The 17,978-nt window shown below is 50.7% G+C and overlaps 1 protein-coding gene across 1 annotated transcript in view; it reads left to right on the top strand.

The window, feature by feature from the left end:
- LOC119970926 (mucin-6-like) overlaps window positions 1–16,644 on the top strand; it is a 33,559-nt gene extending 16,915 nt beyond the window's left edge. The window contains exons 4-7 of the mRNA XM_038806036.1: window positions 6,959–7,085; window positions 13,975–14,065; window positions 14,994–15,103; window positions 16,558–16,644. Of these exons, the coding sequence (XP_038661964.1) occupies window positions 6,959–7,085; window positions 13,975–14,065; window positions 14,994–15,103; window positions 16,558–16,644 (415 nt within the window). The remainder of the gene's footprint in view (window positions 1–6,958; window positions 7,086–13,974; window positions 14,066–14,993; window positions 15,104–16,557) is intronic.
- The last annotated feature ends 1,334 nt before the right edge of the window (window positions 16,645–17,978 follow it).

Genomic DNA, 17,978 nt, shown 5'->3' with positions numbered 1-17,978 from the left:
GTTTATATACATGCAGGTTCGAGACATTGCCAAGAAGGAGATACTGAGCTTCCCCGTGGAGCCGCCCTCCACATTGCTTGAGGAGGTGCTGACGACAAGGGGGTAGTGTTGGCGGTTTACAGGGTTATTTTGGAAGAGGAGATGCACTGCTGGAAGGGATGAAAGCAAAGTGGGAGGAAGAGTTAGGAGAGGGTATGGAGGAGGGGTTCTGGTGTGAGGTGCTCCGGAGAGTGAATGCCTCCACCTCGTGCGCGAGGTTGAGGCTGATACAGCTGAAGGTTTCTATAGAGCACACCCCACAAAGGCGAGATGAGCTGGCTCTTTGAGGGGGGTAGAAGATGTGTGTGAACGTTGCGGGTGGGGGGCCCCGCAAACAACGTTCATATGTTTTGGTCCTGTCCAAAGCTGGAGGATTACCGGAGGGAGGTTTTTAGGGTAAAATCTAAGGTGGTGCATGTGAAACTTGACCCGGGCACTCTGGAGGCCATATTCGGGGTGTTGGATCAGCCGGGGTTGGAAGCGGGTGGGGAGGCAGATGTTGTCGCCTTTGCCTCGTTGATTGCCTGTCAACCTCTCCACCCTGTGCCCCAGCGGGGGGACCTGCTGGAATTCTTAACTCTTGACAAGGTGAAGTTTGAACTGAGGGGAAGGATGGAAGGGTCTTCAATTCATGGGCGATATTTATTATGCACTTTAATGTTCGATGTCATCCAATTCTTGAGAGAGGGGTGTTAGAACATAGAACATAGAACAGTACAGCACAGAACAGGCCCTTCGGCCCTCGATGTTGTGCCGAGCAATGATCACCCTACTTAAACCCACGTAACCCGTATACCCGTAACCCAACAATCCCCCCATTAACCTTACACTACGGGCAATTTAGCATGGCCAATCCACCTAACCCGCACATCTTTGGACTGTGGGAGGAAACCGGAGCACCCGGAGGAAACCCACGCACACACGGGGAGGACGTGGAGACTCCACACAGACAGTGACCCAGTCGGGAATCGAACCTGGGACCCTGGAGCTGTGAAGCATTGATGCTAACCACCATGCTACCGTGAGGTGTTGGTGGGGTGGATTATGTATGTTGATGGTCACTATGGGTGATTCCTGATTTCTTTTTTATTTGATGTTTGTGTTGACATGTGGGTTGTTTAGAGGTTGGTGTGAGGAAGGAATTGTTGTTGATAAGGGGATTAACATTATATTTGTTATTTTTGATTGTTGGTGGTAAATTTTGAAGAAAATGTGAGAAACGAGGAGAATAAAAAATATTTATAAATACAAAAAGATCAATCAGGTAGGAGTAGGATATTTAGAGAATGATACAATTGAGCACAGCCACCATGGTTTTATGAAACAGAAATGGTGTTTTACAAGTTTAGTTGAGCTCTTTGTGAACGTATCAAGTAGAGTAGCTACTTCAGTTGAGGCCGGTAACCTATAATACAAACAAATCCAAAATCCCAGTTATTCGCAATTGAAAAGAGGAGAGTTTTTACTGTCAAACAAATTAAAACGCTAAATGGTAACTAACCACCTATTCTCTGAAACGCAGAATCAACGCAAGTTAAACATGAATAATCAGGCAATTTGTGATTAACATAAGTAGAAATTGCACATTTAGTGACATTTACAGCTAAGAGTTCACTCAGCATAAAGGTCAGCAATCTTTTTCCCAAAGTCCTTCAAAACTGCCGCCTTCACAGAGAATTTAAGCTACTTTTCATCTAGAATTTACCCTGACCTGAACTCCATCTGACATAATACAGAACTAACCTGCAGGCACAGTCTTCAGAAAAAATGGTGCACGTTGCATAATCTCCTTAACTCTGCTTACGAAGGTCTGGATTGTGTAGATCCACCAATGTTTTCTTCAAGTAACAGAAACAGCTGCATCCGTGGGTGGAATTTTCCATTCCCACTGGAGAGTGGCATCATGTTTAGATTGCAAATTTCTGCTCCCGAATTTTATGGTGGGTCGAGTTCCTTGCTGTGCCATGCCAGGATCTGTATTTGCATGCGCTTGAATATCATGAATACTCATTAAAAGCCCAGAATAACACCCCCACCCCAATAAACTGGCTATGCTAATGACTAATTAAACCATCATGAATTATGACTGGATATAACAGACCTACGCCTCGTGAACAGTACTTCACTCATAATCTATTGCTCGCCCACCTTTCATTATGCTGCATTTGTGCCTGCTTTGATTCTGTGATAAGACTGTTGAAGCATGAACAGCAAGAAGAAAAGTTAGATTGGTGAATCTGGAAGACAGAGGATTAATTGAGAGGAAGAGGTGAGACAACACAGAGAGTAGAAAGCAAAGTTTTGTTAGGTGTGGTGGTCGTAAGAGAAGACAGAGCAAGGGAAGGGGCTAGAAGTCATTTGCAGTGTTCTTCTGTACTGTCTGTGCTGACTGCGTTGGTGACCTCCCCAGCCATTTTGGTGAGTTGAGTTGACCTCCAGCTCCCATCATGGGGAAAACGCTTCTCCTGCCCGTCTATGATTGCCCGGCGGAGTGCCAGCAGTGTGTTGTTACTGATCTTCATGTCAAAGCGCTTGTAATTTCTTGGGGACATTGTGGTACATGGCACGACAAGTCCTGGCCGAGCAGATGTGTGCGTGGGAGCCATTTAATATGACACCGGAAATATGAGCAGTTGAGATAACGACAGTACCCGGCTTCGATGCCATGCGATACGTATGCGTGAGCTAAAAAGCGGATGATCTGCTTTGCAACCTGCCACGACGGCCAGTGGGAACCAGCCCACCTTCCAAACATTCACTGCTCTTAATCTCAGCAATGGAAAATTCCACCCTATGGCACAACTTAATGGAAACATATTGAGTGTCATTTTGGGTTCAATTAGCGGGGTGTTTCTCGACGGCCCCATTGCTGAGATCGCGGCTGGTATTTTAACGGAAATGTGCCCCAATGACTTTCCCACTATTACTGGCTGTCTCACCATCTGATTTGGCGGACTTTGGCCTCAGCGTCGCACAGCTAACGAGAGGAAGCTGCTTTTAAATACTTTCTGACCATTCACTCAGTAAAAACACAAGCATTGCAGTGCACAGATCAGCTCCTTGCTTTGGGGATGCCGACCTGCCTCGGCTTCTCGACACTAGATGCGAGGCGGGGCACCCCGGTCGGGATTCTCCGCGAGAATCGCCGCAAGCGTTCGACGCACCGCCGGTCGGGGGCCATTGAAAGAGATTCCCGTGGCGATTCTCCGCGATCGACCGGCAGGGTTCCCACCGAGTTCTGCTGGCTTGGTTCCAACTTTGTTACACCCAACGGGAGCTTGAACTCGCGGCCGTCCTGGTGTTGGGGGCGGGGGTGGCCTCCACACCGGCCAAGCCCGCGATTGGGGGCTAACGATTGGCGGGCGCGCGTGATCCGTGGGTGGGACCTATCTTCCGCGCTGGCCTGCTGGGTGGCTCCGCCATGTTGCGCGGGGCCCGGCAGGAAAACGGCCGCTCGCATGCGTGGACCCGTGGCTGGAAGTGCAGGGCCGCGTATCGGCAGCAGGAGCTACGGGGCGCACGCTGGGGCCCTGCTATCCCTCTTGAAATCGGAGAATCACTCCGGAATTTAAAAAAACTTCTGGAGTGATTCGCGCCCGTTTTCCGGTGGGTGTGGGGATATAGCCCCATTTCCGGAGAATCCCAGCCCCTGTTCCCCTGAGGGGTCAGAAGGTCAGCATCAGGGTCACTAATACCACCTGGATGCATGGCAGCAGTTGTCAGTACGGGCAGCATGACCTGGAGGATCAGCCTTCAATGTCACAGAAGACCAACGACCACCATCGAGCTGCAAGGGTAAGTTACCACCTCTCTCCTGTCACCTCAAATTCCCAACACACGCCCTCCCCTACAAATCACTGCTGACACCTTGCATCCTCCCCACACCCGATTACCACCCAAGCACAACCCCTTCATTTCCAGTTGTGGTGCCCACACAGACAACTTGCCATAGACCCCCATTTTTGTTCCCGCAGGAGAAGATTGGGGGTGGGGGGGGGAAAGAGAGAGAGAGAGAGTAACAGAAATCCGATTCCTCACCCCTTATGAGGAATGGACCCAGGAGATCGCGGGGTTGACCAAAGAGAGAGCATGGCAGCGAGGTTGGCCTACGCCGCAGAGGTGAGGATCCAGTGCCCCTTCACCCAGATGACCTGTCTCAAGTGAATTGTTCATGTCAGACAAAATAATCCTTCCCTCTAGCTGAACACATGAACATTCTGTCGGTCTGTGGGGGGCCAGGACATCCAGAGTCTTCCCACCCCCTAACACCACCCAAGAGACCATCTCGGGAGTAGAGCTTCAAGGAGACCAACATCAATGCATCACAGCTATTGCCCCACCTTCCACCAGTACAGTGACACATCCCTCGGTTCGGTGGGCGACATTTGTGGACAGGCTTCTGGGGCACAATTTGGTGAGCACCACACAATTGCTGATGCACATCAGGTGGAGGCAGGAAAGACCAAGTGGGTCAGCAGTCAGAGGTCAGTTGGATCCCAGGACTCTGCTGAGTTCCAGTCTGATGCTAAGCCTCTGGTCAAGATATCCCAGAGCTGCCGCAGATGCGAGGTCACGGCCGTGAGATTCAGGAGGGGATGTCAGCGACATTCCAGCTAGTGCATAGCTAATTAGAGTGGTCCCAAAGGCCACGGGCCCAGGAGATGTTGCCAACCATGCGTGGCGCCGAGGCCAGCACTGTTAGGGTGGCGGCTGCAGTGCAGAGCCTGCAGCATGAGGTCAGTGTCTTGAGTGGTGATGTCCAAGTATGGCTCAGTCTGTGACGATCATGGCTGAGGGCCTTGATATGTCCCATATGCAGACAGACATTGCTGAGGCTCTGTAGCGCATGTCTCAGTCGATGAGGGACATGGCCCAGATGCTGGTGGACTTTGCCGGGGGGCATTGCGGTGCGTGGCCCAGTCACTGAGATGCATCGCTGAGGGTGTCGACACCTTGGTGCAGACAACAGGAAGGCGCCAGGACTGGCAGACCAGATGACTTAGAGGTCTGAGGAAAGAGAAAATGCTGAAAAATCTCAGCACTTCTGGCAGCATCTGGAGGGAGAGAAAAGAGCTAACGTTTCGAGTCCAGTGACTCTTTGTAAAAGCTTTGGTTGGTGTCACTCGGTGCGGTTGGTTGGCCTCACTCAGTGTGGTCAGTTTTTGTCAGAGGGTGTCAGTAGGTGAGGTGGTTTAGCGTCACTCAATGCGGTCGTTTGGCGCCAGTAGGTGATGTAGCCTGTTGTCACATGAGGTTGTTTGGCGTCAGTAGGTGAGGTCGTTTGGCGTCAGTAAATGAGATCGGTTGGCGCACCTGGTGCGGTTGGGTGGCCCACGGGTGCCATCGGGTGATGCCATCTGGTGCTGTCATGTGGCACCACTCAATGCCTTTGTTTGGCGTCATTCGGTGCAGTTGGTTGCCATCACTTGGTGTGGTTGGTTGGCTTCACTCGGTGAGGTCATTTGTCGTCAGTCGGTGAGGTCATTTCGCGTCTGTAGATGAGGTTGGTTGGTGTCAGTTGATGAGGTCAGTTGGTGTCAGTAGATGCGGTTGGTTGGCGTCAGCTGATGTGGTTGGTTGGCATCAGCTGGTGTGGTTGGTTGCCGTCAGCTGGTGTGGTTGGCTGGTGTCAGATGGAACAGACAGTTGGTTCCGGCAAGTACAATCAGTTGGCTGGTGTCACTTGGTGCAGCTAGTTGGCATCAGTTGGTATGGTTGTAGGCACGGTTGGTTGATTGTAGGGCATGTAATTGTTTGGCGCCAGAAGTTGTATTTGATTTGCTCCAGCAAGTGTGATTGATTTGCTCCAACAGGTGTGTTTGATTCGCTCCAGCAAGTATGGTTGATTCGCTCCAGCAGAAAGTGGTTGATTCGCTCCAGCAGGCGTGTTTGATTCGAATCATCAGGTGTATTTCATTCGCTCCAGCAGATGTGTTTCATTTGCTCCAGCAGGAGTGATTGATTCGCTCCAGCAGGTGTGGGTGATTCGCTCCAGGAGGTGTGGTTGATTCACTCCAGCAGGTGTGGTTATTTGACAGCAGTTCCACTTAACTGTGATGTGTAATCGGACTCATAACTGGACGGGAATGTCATGGGAGTGTCCCTTTAAGAAATGTTTTTGTCTTATCACATGGCTTCAGTGATGTCATTGTGTGGTTGGAGCTGGGCTGTGGCACTGGGTTTTTACTTTTGTTTTGTGTTTGGGGCTTTTTTGAACTGCACAGGTTGAAAGAAGTGTTTCTCTACATTTTAAAAGCTGTTTCCAGACTACTTGATAACTTAAAATAGATAATTGCTTTCTGGAAGGAATTTAAACCTGCTGTTTGGAAAGGGGAACAGAGTATCACTAACAAGTGTTATACCAGTGAGAATGCCGTGTGCTGGGCCACACCTTTGAAAAGGGGTTTCCGGTTTTACTTGGATTTTGTTATTGAATTGGAACAGTTCAGCGGGATTTCATTAAGGGTTATACATAGGTTATCGTAGCTTAGTGGGGTATTTATGTTTGTAGTTGATAAAAATTCTTATTGCGTTTATACAAATATTAACTAAATTCGTAAAATAAAGCTTGTTTTTTGATTAAATGCGCCTAAGAACTCCATTGAATAACATCTGAAAGGCAAGCTCTTGTGCTCATCATACTGTTCTATGGTTCTATAACCAAAATCATTAAACAGTTAAAAGTCAGATGAAATCCATAATATACTTTGGTGTTTTCTAAACCCTGGCCCACAACAGGAAATAGAGGGACGATATAACCCTCCCATTTAATAAATAAAAATAAAGAAAGCGTGTTGAACATTTTTTTGTATTAAGGCTAGATTGCTTGCTTTCATATTAGGTCTCAGAGTACGTGACTTATTTTTCTAATACATCCTGTCACTGTTTTATATAATCATCACCTTTTGTCGTTTGTCAGGAATATTCGATTACCATACAGTTCAAATGGAATAAATATTCAACCTTTTGGCAACCTTGTTAAATTATTGGCCAAGCAACAGGGGGTTGATGTTATTGTTGTCTGGAACAATAAAGACTACCTGATGGTATGTAGCCTTTGATCTTCATTCAACAGTCTTTTCTTATTTCTTCAAATTGAGAGTATCTTTCCTATATTGTCATTTGTAACATATTTCTCCTCTGCTCCCATTGTTCGTCTTCTACCTGCCTAACACTGTGATTGAAACAGGAAATGGGAAAATTACTCCATGTGGTCTCAGTGTCCCAGTAAAACCTCTGGAAAATAATAAGCTTGCTGTACTCTTTTTGCATGGATCCAGTATGGACTATTGTAGTCCAGGGTTTTTTCAAACTCAGAGTCGCGACCCGCGGGTGGGTCACGGGTGGGTGTCGGTGGCTCACACAGCGATCAGCTGCGGCATTCCCAATCGCGGGAGAAGTGCCTAACAGCCCCGATCGGATTTACAGAATGCTGGCAGTGAATGGCCTTTAAATACAAACGATGGTGTCTTCCTGCCACAAAGGGTGGCAGAGATCAAGTCACGAGCGTGATATGTACACAAAATCATGAAGGAGAGATTCTTCTATTTGTAGCTGCCAGCAAGCAAGCAACAGGACTTTGTGGAGAACTGAAGATGGGTCATTTTGTCATAAAGAAGAGGGCCAGAGTCACAAACAGGCCAGGATCTCACAACTGAATCTGCTGGACAGAGCCTCTCAGGAGAGCCCAGGGACGGACAAAGCAGCGCTATCTGCAGAGCTTGAGGGCTTCTGGTGAACACCCAACAAAGAAGAAACTGAAGTCGGGGACCAAGCAATCTAAAAATAATTTATTGAGGTATGGCTTTCTTAATTGTCCCAATGAAAATCAGAAGCCCATGTATGTTCTATGCAGGGACTTACTGGTAAATGAAAGTTTTAAAACCTCAAAACTTCAAAGGCATGTCAAGTTCGAGGACAAACCTCTTGATTTTTTTCAAAGGATGCATCTAGAATTTAAATCGTCCGCTGAAGTTCTGAGCGTACATGTAACATTGAATGACAAAGTAAGATTGTGAGGATCATGCAGTTTCACGTCAAAGGTAAGAAATAATGTTGGGTCATGAAGATCGTCGCATGTGGGTCGCGAAGATTGGCTGGACTGGGCTGCAAAGGTCAACTGGCATTGGTCGTGAAGGTTGGTCGGCATGGGTCCCGAAGGTTAGCCAGTTGGTCAAAGTTGGATAAAAGTTTGAAAAATACTGGGCTGGATTCTACGCAGCTCCGCGCTGAAATCACGAAACGCAGTCGTCTGGAGAGTCGGCTCCGATGCTGAAATCGGCTTTGACGCCGGTTTCGCGGCGATTTCCAATTCTCCGGGGCCCCCAACACGCCGGAATCATGGCGCCTGCCATGTGGCCCATAGAATCGCATTAGGTGCCCCGACTATCGATTCTCTGGCCCTGAGCGATTCTGCGGCCCGGATAGGCCACAGTCCCGATGGCGTGGTTCTATCTACCTGTACAAAATCGTGAAGCCGGCGTGCTGGCTGATGAGGCAATAGGAGGAAGTAGGGGTTGGTGTGGGGGTACTGCGGGCTCCCATAAAGGACACCAGCCGTATTTTCTGCGGGGGGGCGGGGAGGCACTGCCAGGGTCTGGGGAGGGGAGAGGCAGGCGGGGAGACAGGCTGAGCAGTTGGGGAACCCCCGACATGACATAGCGCTACGCACAAAACGAACGCCATTATGCCAGCCATCTTGTTGACCACCCACCCGGGTGCTGGGTGAATGCAGGGTTAACGGCCGTAAGTGTGGGTGCCGGCCCCCGCCCTCCCCGGCCACCCCACCCAACCGGTGACGCCTACCGGGGGAGCCACCCACGCCCTCATCCACGGCAGCCCCAGTGAGGGCAGTGCCATCAAACGGTGGCCATGGCAACAGGAACGGGTGCCAGGAGTGGGGGCATCGACGGGGCGGGGTGGGGGGCATGCATGGCTGGGGCACGTGGTGCAAACCGGGGCCACCATGTGGCCCATGGCACTTGGTTGTCCGGGGCTATGCGCCATGATAACATTGTGTCCCATCACCCTCTGCAGATCATAATGTTTGGGAACCATCCAGCGACGTTGGTCGCTGTGGCGGGGTTCGATGCCCTGCATGCAGCCTTGTGGCAGCGTGAGCGCATGCGGCTCAGAGAGGAGGCGGAGGTTGCAGCAGAGGAGAGGGCCGAAGAGGGGCAGGTGGCAGCCGCTCGGGCTGGAGGGTCGTCCGCTTGACAGGCCGAGGAGGAGGAGGAACAAGACGAGGAGGAGGAACAAGACGAGGTGGAGGAGGGTGTGGTGGTGCCAAGGAGGCGCCTGATGAGGCCCCACATGTATTGGCTCTGCATGTCCTTCGATGACCTCCTGGTATGCAGGAGGAGACTGCGGATGAGCTGGGAAACTGTCACTCACATCTGCCACACGATGACACATCTGCCGCCGCGTGGGACTCGGGGGGGGGGGGGGGGGGGGGGGGGGGGCACCGCTACCGGTGGTCGGCAAGGTGATGGTCGCCCTCAACTTCTGTGCCACGGGGTAGTTCCAGTCGCCGAGTGGGGATCTGTCTGGCATCTCCCAGGCATCGGTGCACAGGTGCATCCGCACCGTCACGGAACCCTGTATGCCCTTGCGGACCGGTACATACAGTTCCCTGTGGACTGCGCACACCAGGGTACCTGGGTAGTGCGGTTCGCTGCCGGGGCCGGGATGCCCATGGCCAGGGGATCATCGATGGGGTGCACATCACCCTACGGGCACCGGCGGATAACAGGCTGATGTTCACGAACAGGCAGGGATACCACTCCATGAACATTCAGGTGGTCTGTGACTACCAGATGAAGATCCTGCACGTCTGCGCCCGGTACCCGGACAGTGTGCATGACTCGTTTATCTTGGCACAGTCATTCATCCCTGGCACGTTCGAGGGACACCATCCCCAGCTTTGGGGCTGGTTGCTGGCGACAGAGGTTACCCGTTGCGGTCGTGGCTGATGACGCCTATACGGAAGCCACAGAGCGACGCGGAGAACCGCTACAATGATGCCTATTGTACGACCAGGCATGTGGTGGAGAGGTGCTTTGGGGTGCTCAAAATGCGCTTGAGGTCCCTGGACCGCTCTGGAGGGGCACTCCAGTACAAGTCAAGGAGGGTTGGACACATTGTTGTGGTCTGCTGCGTCCTCCACAATATAGCCCAGCAGAGGGGCGATGTGCGGGATGAGGATGAGGAGCAAGGGCCTTGTCAGAAGAGGAGGATGAGGGGGAGGGGGACAATGGGCGGGACATGGACGGGAGGCTACACTACCCCACCGGCAGGGCCAGCGAACACGGGACGCTTTGATCGCACATTTCACCAACTGGAGGGGGGGGCGTTGCTGGGCAGGGGCACGGGCACCACAATACCACACCCTTTCACCACTGACCACCTTTACCTCCCACAACACCGAAGAAACTCAGCTCCCCCACCACTGAACACATTCACCTCCCCCACCACCGAACCACCCACATGAACATCACCCCTCCATTATACATCCACCTGCGGCACAATGATCTGGGGGCACTGGGTTGCCAGTGACAGCGGGTCTGGTCCATGGGATGGAGGATGATGACAGCCCGCTCTGCAATGAGCTCCAAGCTCCACATCGTTAGATAATGTCTAACTCATGCTCACAATAGCTCCTGCCACCTTGGTCGTCCCTGCATGCGAGCTGGCCACTGCATCACATGGCCCTGTCGTATCGCTGGGGACGGGGTGATGGGGACTTCTCAGGGCGGGGGATGGAGGTTGGGGGTGGTTTGGGGGTTGAATAGTGCACCCACTGGGCCTCACTCTTCCATCATCCCTCACCCACAGTGGCCCTCACTTACCGCCCTACCCCCACACCCATCAGACAGAGCACCGAGGCAGCTTTCATCGGTGATAACGTGTTTAATGTGAAGAGGTATATACAGTATGTGCTCGTGCCCCTATAACTAAACAATGCCCTGAACCCGTGCCAACTTAACTGGTGTCTATATTTCCGGCCTTACGGGCCCTATCACTACACCTAGGCGGTTCCCCAGACGGTACAGCAAGAGTGGAGGTGGACTGCAGTGACTCCTGCCCTGTGACTGGGATCCCCATTGGCGCACGTTTCCTGGAGTGGCCTGGGCTCGATGGGCCAGGCTGCTCCTCGGACGCCTCGGCTGGCATGGTGCCGCCCTGTTCTGCCCGCTGCCCACCAGATGCACCAGGGACGGCACTGTGGGGGAATCCGAGGTACTGCAGGATTCCGGCACCTCCCCGCAGGAGTCACCGCACAGGCCCCAGCAGTTCCTCCTCCCCCGGGCTTCTCCATGGGACGGGGTGCGAGTAGAGCCATCACCCGATGCCCCCCGTCACCTGGCGCTGCCAGTTCTGGAGGCCCGCTCTGGTATCGACCAGGGTCTGAACTTTAGCGGCCATGGAGCTCAGGGAGTGGCCATCCCTGTCTGGGTCTGTGCGATGCCGGCTATGGCGCCTGGGCAATGGCGCCAATGCTCTCAGCCACTGCCTGCTGTGACTGGAACATCCCTGGACAATGCACTCAGCCATGGCCTGCTGGGACTAGGCCACACTGAGGAGTGCCGTTGTAATCTGCAGCTGGCTCTGGCACATGGCTGCCTGTGAGTGGGCAGCCATGATCTGGGCCACGGCACCCGTCTGCACAGATAGCCCCAGGCCTTGCATAACCTGACCCATATCCGATACCTTCGCCCCATTGCGTCCACCGCAGACGCCACCCGTGCGGTTTCGGCCTGGGTGGTATGCATGACCGGCATCACTCCCTGCTCCTGCAGGTGGTTGAACTCCTCCACCTGCGTTTGCAGGTGCTGGAAGCCAGCCATCATCCCCTTCTCTGGTCCCTGGGTCGCTGACTGCACCTGATCTATGGATGGGAGCGGATATTCCAGGAACCCGGGATCCGTCTGGGCAGCGGCTGGTTTCTCTGGCTGGGCTGCCCTCCGACCGTCCGGCCCCTCGGCTGCTCCTATCTCCACCTGCTATACCGGAGCGGCTGTGTGGTGCACACCAGCAAGTGTCCCAGAAGCCTTCTCACTGAAGAGCCCAGTCGAGTGATGGTCTCTGAGATGGTGGAGGGTGTAGGAGACAACAGTGGTGGAAAGTCTATGTCAGCATCAGACCCAAAATCCAGGGTCTCCTGTGTCGTGTTATGCTCTGTGTCTGACCCCTGTGTTTCCGTCCCCTGGGTTGCGTTGTCCTGGCCCGCCTCGGGCGGAGGGCTGTTGTTACGGCTGCCCTCCCCGTCGTTACTTGGGTCCCTGGGGGGCCACCGGTCCTGACGCTGGCAGGGGGCAGCGGATGCTCCGGGACCATCACCGGCTGGTCCTGCAAGACACAAGACGGCATGTATGGTTAGACAGATGGACGGGGTTGAGGCGGTGTGGGGTGAGGGTTTGGGTGGGGTGTGTGGAGTGAGGAGTGGGGTGAGGAGGTGGGGCTGGGCACACTTGTTGTGAGGAGTCTCAAAAAGGCAGGGGGTTCTCACTTGGTGCCATGCCTCTGACCTCTGCATTGGCAACTTCCTGCTGCTCCGGTCCGCCAACAATGTCCAAATGCCCTCTGATGAACTGGGACGCAGTTCTGGTGTTCCCCTTCCGGTCTTCTCCGCTCCCGGCAGTTATGCGCGGACTTCTCCTGGGAGGGGGGGGGGCAAAAACAAACAGCAAGTGTTAGCTGGTCCGACGCATGCAGCCCAGGCGTTGGGTCTCTGATGGCATTAGTGTGCAGGGCAGTGCAGCCATGTGGGTCAGGGTGGGACCATCTCCCTTGGGCAGGGGGACAGGGGTGTCACTTGTGTGGAGGGTAGGGTGGTTGGTGGCAGGGGTACAGTGCTGGGTGCTCACCCTGGCTGCCCTGAGGAGGTCGTGCAGCTTCTTCCGGCAGTGGTCTGTGGTCCTGGACACCGACCTGGCGGCGCTGACAGACACGGCCATTCTGCCCAGGCATTGCGAACAATGGCGACTGCTTTCCTGATGACCAGCCTCATCTCCCAGGAGGGTGTCCAACTCGCCGTCCCTGAATCTGGCGACCATCTTGCCTGTGACGGCTGTGTGTAGGGAGAGAATGCTTTTCAGCAGCCGCGGCGTCACGTCAATAACGCAACCGGCATATCGCCGGCTGCTGCCTCGGGCCCTGATCGCAGGCCAGGCCACCGTGGGGGCACCCCCCGGGGCCAGATCCCCCCGCGCCCCCCCCCCCCCCCAGGACCCCGGGGCCCGCCCGCGCCGCCAGTCCCGCCGGTCAAGTAGGTGTTTTGATACCCGCCGGCGGGAGAGGCTTGACAGCGGCAGGACTTCGGCCCATCGTGGGCCGGAAAATTGCCGGGGGGTCCCACCGACTGGCACGGCGCGATTCCCGCCCCCGCCGAATCTCTGGTGGTGGAGAATTCGGGACACAGCGGGGGCGGGATTGACGCCGTCCCCCGGCGATTCACCGACCCGGCGAGGGGTCGGAGAATCCCGCCCATGGTGTCTCCTGTAAAAGATGGAGATGATGGGGAATTTATTTTCTTCAGACACACATCAGTGTTGGAATTTTTTTACCCCAGTGAACATTGGAAGCAGGGTCATTGAATATATTCAAGGCTTTAATTTAAAAGGGAGTCCAGGGTTATAGGAGACAGGCAGGGAGACAGGTACGAAAGTGGAGTTAAGACCACATCATGATTTTATTGATAGGTGAAGTAAACTTGAGAGACCAAATGGCCTACTCCTGCACCTATTTCTTATGTTCTTACGCGATCCCCACTTGTGGGTATGACAGGATGTTGGGCACAAACATTATGCTTTTCCACCTGATGCTGCCAAGATTCTTAATAATATGGCAGCTGGAATTAAGATTTTGCAAATGTATTATTTTAGATTGATGCATATACAATTTTGTGAATTCTCAAATTTTTTTTACCTTTTCAAGGTTGAACTTGGAGACAAATATATAAACAAAACCTGCGGCCTGTGTGGAGACTTCAACAAATCTCCCGACTACAATGAGCTTTTCTACGAAGGTAAAAAAAAATTACTGTCCTGGAGTATTGGAAGAATTGCTTAGTCAGACTTCTCTTAGCAAGGATTTGACTTTACGTTGCATAAATATCCCAGAGATGGAAGGGCAATGTTCCGACTAAAAATGTACACGGATTGATTTAACTGGGACGAGTAGAATGGAGGGATTGAATAAACCCCTGAGAGACTTAGCGTGAAGCCGTGACCATCTTAGCTCCTGTATGTTATGTGAATGAAGCTGGACAATCTTCTAGTTTAATACGCAAGTAAAGACTCAACATAATTATTTGGCGATGGATTTTTCTATTCAGTATCGGAAAACAGTGACTTTATGGGGAATAGGATTTTGCAGAGATCACACTGTAGATTCTTTAGATTTTTCGGTCTTCTGAAGAGAAAGATCTATATTTGGTGTCTGTTGGTAGAGGTGATTCTAGCAGCAGTGTTTGAACGGAAATCCATTTGTCAGGGTTTTGGGGTGGTATGTTTCTGGCATCATTGTATGTCACCTCTATCAATAGATAAATGTGGCTTGAGCTGGAAAGCCCCACATCCTCGCATGCTGATTTGCTCACTTCAGTTATACTTCTCTGGAAAAGAGCTGAGTAAAATAAGGAAAGTGACCGGTCAGTTTGGAAGAAGGGGTTCTGCCACTCTTCTTATGGATCTTAGCTGCATGTTCTTGTCTAGGATTGATACAGATGCAGGGAGAGGTGACAAAAAGGGAAAGAGGAATAAAAGAGAATCCTCTGGGAAAACTGGTGATGCAAATTTCCAGTGGAAAGAAATAGAGCAGCTGGAAACTTTCAGAACAAAGATATCTATTGATAATGTGTTAAATAAGAGTAAGAAGTAAGAGTAAGAGAGAACAGTGGTCTAGTGCTGACAGAATCACCACCATGCCTGAAACAAATTGTGGTTTTTGTTTAGGTCAGAGGATTAGCCCAGTCCATTTTGCTTCTCTCCATAAGTTAGATGATCCTTTGGAACATTGCATGCATATGAAAAATGAGACCGAGGAGGAGCAGCTTCCAGATTACGTAAGTGTGAGAGCAATCTGACAGTTTACGGATTCGGCTTCCTCCCTTATAATGAAAACATGTATATTACTTGGATAATTAAATTAAAGTTGCCATAATCTCAGAAGACCATAGGCTGTTCTCCCATTTTCACAACTGACTGTTGGTGATTTAACCTGAGGGTCACCTCAGGCAAGGGTGAGAAGGCAGACCTCCATGGATAACCTCAGCTGGTACAAGAATTGAACACCCGCTGTTGGCATTGCTCTGTATAACAAATCAGTTGTCCAGCTAAATGAGCTAACCAACACCCCTCTTGGATAATATCCATTCAATGAAAAGCTAACTTGTTTTTATCCAACAGTTATATTGAAAAAATTACAGGGGTCAATATTAACACTAAAGAGGGATGGATAGTAGGTGTGAATCATGGAAGATCATGGAATGCATGGTAATATTCAATTTCATTCATCTCTGCTGCACCGGGGCGGTTGTGTTATACACGCATACTTTCACTTCACGTATTTAAAGTACCAGTGCAAAGATGGAGGAGCTGGGAGCATTTTTGGAAGCAAGGCAGATTTTACAGATGGAGTCAGAAAGGGCAACAGCTATACCTTGGTTCAATGATACATCAGTCAATGTAGAAAGGACCAGGAATGCAATGCTTTACCCTAGAACTGGCAGGATATATTTGTTTCGTCATCGCAGCAGGCTATGGTTAGAGGGGACCAGGTGGGTCAACAGAAGGAGTGCACTGCCCGTACCCAGATCCAGTGTAGAAATTGGTTTAATAGCTTAAAGATCAAGAAAGGTCAGTGCAATTGCAGATTCACCTATATCCTATAACCTGCTCCACCCTCTATAATGGCCAGTATCCTTTATTACATCACTCTTTTCAGTCACTTAGAGTTCAGAATCACAAATTGTTCTTTTTCTTTACACTTCTTCATTTCCACATCTCTCTACCACCACCACTCATACCAATCCTAATGTAATTTAATAACACCTCAATCAAAGCTCATTTAATTCTTGACACAGCCTCAGATGTTGCCTGTGCTCCTTGTCATGCATCTGCCTGATCGTCACTCTGACCAAATGCACTGCGTCCATCAGAAGACATGCCTTCTGGAAATACTTAGGTCTATTGTTCCTCATTGCAGGAGAAGAGAATATGAAACACAAGGGTGAGGCAAAGGACTGCAAGTGGTTTCCTATAACTTGTACAGTTGATACCTGCAGTAGAGGGAGCAATGAAGATAAACAGTATATTGGCATCCCTGAATATTGAAGGTTGAAAGTCTCTGACTTCACTATTGCAAGGTAAGGTGTTAAATATCTTCGAGCCACATGTCAACATATCATACTGGGTCAGGTTAACTTAATTAAAATGCCTTAATCAAGCTGAATAGAGCAACATTTTTGCATTTCTGTTACAAGATCTCAGAATCTCATCCGGCTCTTCTGATTTTCAGGGCTATGTTGCCAAGAATAGGAACTTGTGGCCCATTTTGGGAAATATTTCCTCAGAGGAACTGATACTTTCTGAAGGTGTGCCATAGAAGAATGGATGTAAACCAGGCACCAATGCAGTTATCAGCACTTTGGTGGGTGCTGTTAGGGACTTAGGTAGACTCTCGCCTGGTGAATCACAATTCACAACTGAACATGAACAGATGGCTGTAGCTGTGGAAGATGCCCATCAGAAAGTGTAATCCTCTCAAAGCTCTTCTCATCTAGACAACGATGCTGAAGCCGAGCCCATCAATGTAAGGAGAAGAATAGAGTAGTGGCAACAAATGTCTGAGTCACTGTCAGTTGTGTGTTACACACTTTCCACAGCAGCAACAAGAATGGACGGTTCTAGCTCATGTATTTGTGGATTGATGTTCTGAGCCATTGCAATAGTACTTTCTTTGGATGCAGATATCTTAACCACGGCCAGGAAACGCATCCCTAATCTGTTCCAAGATGCTCCCTGGCTAGTGGAGGAATAATGCTGAATGGCAACTCACCGCAAGCATTTTCACTTCTTAACTCTAAACTCAGTGCACAATATTCTGAATCCTCTCCATATTGCTGAGTCTGTCCTGTAAATTCAAGGGGAGCAGCCTTTGGTGGGTCTTCAGAGACTGGAAACCCAGAGATCATCAGCCAAAATCCTCTCATTTATTCACTTAAAAGTTATTACTTTGTACCATTTTCCTATATTCATTGTTCTTGTCTGGCATGCGGCAATTTGGTTTTTCAACTGAAATGATAAATATGAAGACGTGAATTCAGAATCAGAAAAAATACGGTGCAAAGACCGTATTTCTGGCCCATTGGCCCATCAAGTCTGCACCGACACTTGAACAACACCTGGTCTACCTACCAAATCCCATTCGCCAGCATTTGGTTCATAGCCTTGAATGTTGTGATGTGCCAAGTGCTCACCCAGGTACTTTTGAAAGGATGTGAGGCAACCCACCTCTACCACCCTCCCAGGAAGTGCATTCTAGACCATCACTACCCTTTGCGTAAAAAGGCTTTTCCTCAAACCCCTCCTAAACATCCTGCCCCTCAACTTGAACTTGTCCCCTCATGATTGATGCTTCAACTAGGGAACAGCTGCTCCCTATCCATGCCCCTCAATCTTGTACACCTCGATTAGGTCGATTCCTAGTTTTCTCTGTTCCAGCGAATGCAACCCAAGCCTATCCAACCTCTCTTCATAACTTAAATGTTCCATCCCAGACAACATCCTGGGTTTCTCTGGGTTTCTGTGGCTATGACTCATCTTTCATTCCACAGTATAAATATTTCCCACTATCTCTGTCTGTTAGCTTTGACAAAGAGTCATTGGACTGGAAACGTTAGCTCTTTTCTCTCCCTATAGATGCTGCCAGACCCGCTG

This window comes from Scyliorhinus canicula, chromosome 9, assembly GCF_902713615.1.
Source record: "Scyliorhinus canicula chromosome 9, sScyCan1.1, whole genome shotgun sequence".
Lineage (NCBI taxonomy): Eukaryota > Metazoa > Chordata > Chondrichthyes > Carcharhiniformes > Scyliorhinidae > Scyliorhinus > Scyliorhinus canicula.
This window is presented reverse-complemented; position numbering and strand designations above follow the sequence as displayed.